At 30.5% G+C, this 6020-nt stretch overlaps 1 protein-coding gene across 1 annotated transcript; it reads left to right on the top strand.

Annotated features, from left to right (window-relative positions):
• The first annotated feature begins 1803 nt into the window (after positions 1-1803).
• On the top strand, positions 1804-3115 carry LOC107398823 (uncharacterized). The gene is made up of 3 exons (XM_064358029.1): positions 1804-2709; positions 2757-2828; positions 3017-3115. The coding sequence occupies exons 1-3, from the start codon at positions 1804-1806 to the stop codon at positions 3113-3115; spliced, it is 1077 nt and encodes a 358-aa protein (XP_064214099.1).
• The last annotated feature ends 2905 nt before the right edge of the window (positions 3116-6020 follow it).

The following is a 6020-nucleotide window of genomic DNA, read 5'->3' on the forward strand; positions in this document are numbered from 1 at the left end:
CCAAAACACTGTTCTGAAATTAAAGTGCTAAATTTTGAGAACCGCTGACCTAGAATTATTAAAATTAGCGTAAATTTTAATATTATTGACAAAACAGCAGAAGTAAATTAACTTCTTTTTCCACTATGTTATTCTTCTATTTTAGTTTGTGTATTGTTATTAAAATTTACGAAAAAAAATATTTTTTTTGACAGGACCGGGATTCTTACCTCCCACACAAATGAACATGTTAATTACAATTTCGAAAAATTCTCAAAACGCCCATGCGCCAGCATTTCCACTTTGTTTAATGAAAAAAATAACTGTCATAAACTACCATAAGCAACACAGTGGCTCTCAACAGGTAGGTTAATAAAAATTTTTGAAGGAAGTACCCACTTTTTGGAAAAATGATATTAGGGTTTTTAACTCGTCTAATCATGACAAATTCACATACGAAATATTGCTAAGCCAAGCGTGTAAGAAGAAAATTGTGTATGATTTTAAAACAATTTTAACCCAAAACCTAAAACGTTTTGAAAAAAAAATATTATGAAAAATTGTTAGCCTTGACGAGTTCTATTACCAGTAAAAATTGGGTGTATATCGCGTACCCCAATTATCTTATCCCCCAAAAAATTGACAGAATGGCGGCTCTTGCCAACAGTTGCATCTAAACCGAAAATTACTAGAAATTGCCATTAGAGGACATATTGAAAGTGTTTTCATAGTTGCATATAACAAAAGCTTACAAAACGTAGAATTATTTAAAAACATACTTATAATTCATTATATCAAATAATAAGTAAATTTTTAATAAATGCAGATTTTGAAATCATGTTTGTTTCAAGTAAGAAAAGTAAAAATATAAAAATAATAATAAATAATATAATAATAATATAAATAAATATATATTATAAATTTATTATATATAAATAATATAAATAAATAATAAAAATAAAAATTTGTTTAAGTCAACGAAATATCAAAGGTGTCCACTTATACGTGTACTTTAATAGAGGGTGATTCTTATTTAAGAATCACCCTCTATTATTATTGGTCTATTTTGTCACAGCTTTCCAAGGATAAGTAAAGACATATTTACGCTGTTATTTTGTAGTGGTAGAAATTCCCTTGATCTGGGCCACTTACGGCGCCCATGAATTTAAATCGGTTGTATTAGAAAAATGTGCTCGTTTTCATTTTGAATATCAGTAATACACTGTAATCATTATCGCATTGATCGAATACATTGTCATCAAATGAATGTCATCCTTTCTACTAACTGTGCTAATACTACTTAGGAACATATCAGTGCCGTACGCTTGATCTCCAACATAAATTTAAATATATTTTTTTTGAAATTGGTGATTCTAAGAATTTTTTTACTATTTTTCCCACCATCTACTCACCTGTTGCTACTATGGGTAGAAAGAAATTTGTCGGTCTATTTAAGATATTATTACCAGTTTATACAAAAAAAATATAACAACGTTTTCTTCGCTCTTCTAGCTTAAGTTGGTTAAATTCCCCTAGTAAAATTTTATGTGAGAACTCTTGTTCGGGATAGCTGCCAAATTTAAAAAATGACATCTTAACACATCTGTACTTTTGAAAACACGCTATACTATTTTTAGTCGTAGCAGTGAGAAATGAACGGTTAAAAAACCGATTCAAAGTAATTATAGGTAAATATAGTTTATAGCTTCATCGATTCCCATTTGTGACAATTTCTAATAATGACTTGGACAAGGTTACATACAATTGTCCCACCTACACAAATAATAAAATTTAAAGTAGTTCTTTCCAGCTTATTTCTTCGCCATGTCAGCCAGAAATATCATCACAAGTTTGTATCCCTGTTACATTAGCCAATTGCTTATTGGTTGTGCTCCAATTAAAATAACCGAAATTAGAAGTAACTTGCAAATAAAACATCGACGGGTTTATGATTATTCCACAATTCTCATTCTGCTTCTTATTATTTCGTTCATTTATTATCGTTATTCCTTGATGGATTTTTACGATTTTAATAGTAGCGCTTTAGTGAAATTTATGACAACGGTGTATTTTGTTATTGTGAGTGGATTAATTTCAACGAATGTGATTTATTCAAGAGTTCAACGACAAGTAATGACTCAGTTTTTATACAAAATTTACACAGTTGATAAGAAAATGCGAAATATTGGTATTAAACTGAAATATGAGAATATCCAGTATTTTTCAACCAAAGTTCTCCTGACTGGCTTTGCTACTTTTACAATCTATTTAATTTGTCTATTGACGACTCAAGGATTCCAAAATCGAATTCAAGGATTAATTACTTATGGACTTTTATATTTGGCTGTTCTCCATTACATTTCATCCACTTGTTCCTTTATGACCACAATTCAAATAATAACCAACATGGCTGAAAATTTGATGAAAAAAACGGAAGACTTGCTCATTTACAAGTCGTTCTATCGACAAATTCCCTTGAGAGAAATGATGAAGTTGCACCAAGAAATCTACGATTTGTTACAACTCTCGACTAAAATTTTTGCAGCACAAGTTTTATTCTCATTCTCTGTCGCTTTTGTCATTATCACATTTCAAAGTTTTAGTATTATATGTGCCGTTTATAACAACAGTCCGTATCTCAGATACTCTATTGCTTCAGCAATTTGGATTGTGGTTTTTGTGACTGAAAAAATGGTGTTGACTTTTTCTTGTCACAAATGCATGTTTCGGGTAAGTGTGAATGTGTGTGTTTAAATTTTTTACATTAGTTGTTTTAGTCGATTGAGTTGAGACAAAAATTAGGAAAATATGCAGTGGCACATTCGAAAAATAAATTACTTGTGAAGGAGGTACCTAATTCAAATTGCTTTACAATCAACACTATATTTTTCTTTAGATAAATGCGTTTGGTCTTCAGTTACTTCACGAACCTTTACATATTTATGCTGGCAGTATGTTTTTAATTGATCTACCAATTTTTACATCGGTATTGCATTTGTGTTTTTTTTCATTTTTATAAAAATTGGTGTTTTGTCAGGTTTGTGGGACTGCAACAACTTATATAATTCTACTTCTACAGACTGATCATAAAGTCGATTTAATTTATTCAATGAAAAAGGTTTTTGGGGTCTTCTAAAGAAACAAGTAATGCTGTGTAATATAGTTGTGGTATTTTGGAATAGTTATTTACCTAACGAGTTTGGAAATTGCTTTACAAACAAGTTAGGTACAATATTTTTTTGTAACGAATATCTCAAAAAAAAAAATAATATTTGTGATAATTTAGTTCTTTTTGCTGATGGGTTGGTGACAGATCAAACAATCATCAAATTGACATGAACTGTCACGTTTTCAACGGTAGAGGTACCAACCTAATAAATGTCCCTACCCATTGTTGGAAAGTAAAAAACACCGCAGCGCGTGAAAGTCCGTTTCCAACACGCTGGAGCGTGTGGGAAATAGCTATCAAGCTATGACTACAAAATAATAATAACAGTGTGTGAATGCTCAATGCTCATAGCAAAATTAATAAAACACTCTTGAATTTTTTGTACCCAAAAATATTGATTAAGGTCGAGTAAGCGTTAGTCCGCCTTAGCCTAAAATGTAAACTATTTCCCCACAATTTGACTTTTTTTGAAGCTAGGAATTAATTACTAACATAAGGCACTTGAGGTATTTCCAGACAATTAAGTTCGTTTTTAAACCAGAAATTGTTAAAAATCAACTTATATGAAACGAAACTGGCGCTAAAATAACGCTATTTGACTCGTTTTTATGAAAGAAATCTAACAACATCAACTTTTTCAACAAGTTCCAAAGTATGGTGATTTGAGGATGAGGATTTCCTGGAGATTTATTTTATTTGCAAAGAACTACTGAAAACCAGGTATTTGGAAGGAAAATTACCCTTGGGGGCGCCACTGAACTATGTCGAGAACACTAACCATAAATGCCGGGAAAATTTTTATTCGATGTTTATTGATTAATCCTAATTGATAATTGCAGTTTTGTGGATTCACCAAAGTATTTCATAATTTTTTCAGTGGAAAAATTCTAACTTCAAATTCACACACTTAACTAATTTAGTGTTTTATTTTGAGCCCATTATGTGTTCGCTATGATTCAATACTTATAGTCTTTGATTTCGCGATTAATAACACTTTGTAATCAAAATTTAAATCTTTTTCACTTTTTATCCACTTTCAAATTCCAATAAGAAACACTTTATAACCACGAAAAACCGCACAACCAAAGGCAACGCTAGTATTTACCACCACATACTTTTAAACTGACTCTCTCTAGTGTAAGGAATTAACAGTATACACGCAAAATGGGCAGAATTGCTGACTAATTCATTAAATGAAGAATTACGAAAATTTTGTTACTGTTTTCGGCAAGTACGAAGTGTCGTCACCAGAGGGTGTCTAGTTAATTTTATTCCCGAATAAACCAGTATCAAAATAAGGCGACTTCAAACGATTTTAAACGTTTTGAAAATCTAACTAACTGTTGTTTTATGGAAGAATCCTTGAAGGTTAATGTGTTTCTACTGAAGAATTGCGAAAATTATCATGTTCAGTCAAATAAAAAAAAATTTTCTCTTGTGTTGAACTTCAAGATAAGTTAAGAAAAGCGCATACAGTCAAGATTTCTTAAATTAATGTAACAATGACAATAAAGCGATCGTATAAATAAATAAATTTGTCATATTCTCAAGCGTTTTGGTTGGTTTTTAAACAAGGGATTGTTGTAAAACAAAATAGCCATTACCTGTTATGATCCAAACGGACGAATGCTGTACTTATTTAAAAAAAAGTGAAAAACAAATATTGATTCAAAAGTACCGGAGAATCTTTCGGGTGCTGATAGGGATATCAAACTGAATTTAAAGTTCCTATGACAAAAATTTGTTTGAGCATTTATTCAAGAGACATAGCTCTTCAAAGTTATATTTTTGAGTTAAGTGTTTGATGCTTCAGATCATATTTTTTTTAATTTAGTAGTCTCAGAGCCTAAACAAGTTATGAAAAAAGGCAACATTGCTCAAAGATACACGTAAAACCAGAAAATTTCGAATTTACACGATTTATGGTGACGTAAGACAAAATAATAAGCCAAACCAGGATTATTTTTAAGAAAAGAAATGAAAGAAAATCAACGATTTGTGGAACTGCAGCAATTCATTTCATGTAATTCGTCCGGCCTACTCTTAGAAAGTAATCAAAAAGGATTTTTTTAAAGAAATATGTAAAGCTACATCTTAAAGAAAACTAGTAATAAGTCAATTTTTCACTTTCTAAAGTGAGACAATACCAACTGTCATAAAAATCCCTAAATCAAGTAAAATACTAATTTTTGTTTAAAAACGGCAAAAAGGGGACAAATTACAAAAAATTGCAAAATTACAAAAATTACAAATTACATAAAATAGTATAAAAAACTTATTTCACAGTAACAGTAATAGAATAGTAATATTCTATAACCTCGTTTATGAAACTGAATTCGTGCTTCAAGACTGGTCTTATGAAACTTGTTTTTTGGAAAAAGTCCGGAAATATTGAGGCTTAAATTTTCAATAAATTAAGAATAATTGAAGGTGAAAAATTGGTACAGTTTATTATACTTTTTCTCTACCTACGGTTAATTTGTGAGAAAAAACAAGAATATTAAAAATACAGAAGTAAGATAAAAAAGTCTAAGGAAGAAAAGTGTAGTGAAATGAATGTTAAATGTTAAAAATAGTCCGATAGGCCAAACTCTTATTTCTATAATAAAGATAAACAAGAAGTTTCTTTCAACATTTTGTTTTTGTTAACACTCCCCCCCCCGCTCATACATTCCCACTCCTTCAGCCCTTCTCGGGTGGGGTGTAGTTTTGGGTAGTTTTTAGTTAAGTTTTAGTTCATAAGATGACTATGTAAGAAACAGTCAGAACAAGTAAACGTTTCTTCCAACAAAATTCAAAATCTTCGTTTCTATTTGGGCTCTGGTCCTTCGACTACCTTTACAGTTTTGTTTATAACCTTTGTGTTTGTACA

Source organism: Tribolium castaneum, chromosome 7, assembly GCF_031307605.1.
Source record: "Tribolium castaneum strain GA2 chromosome 7, icTriCast1.1, whole genome shotgun sequence".
Lineage (NCBI taxonomy): Eukaryota > Metazoa > Arthropoda > Insecta > Coleoptera > Tenebrionidae > Tribolium > Tribolium castaneum.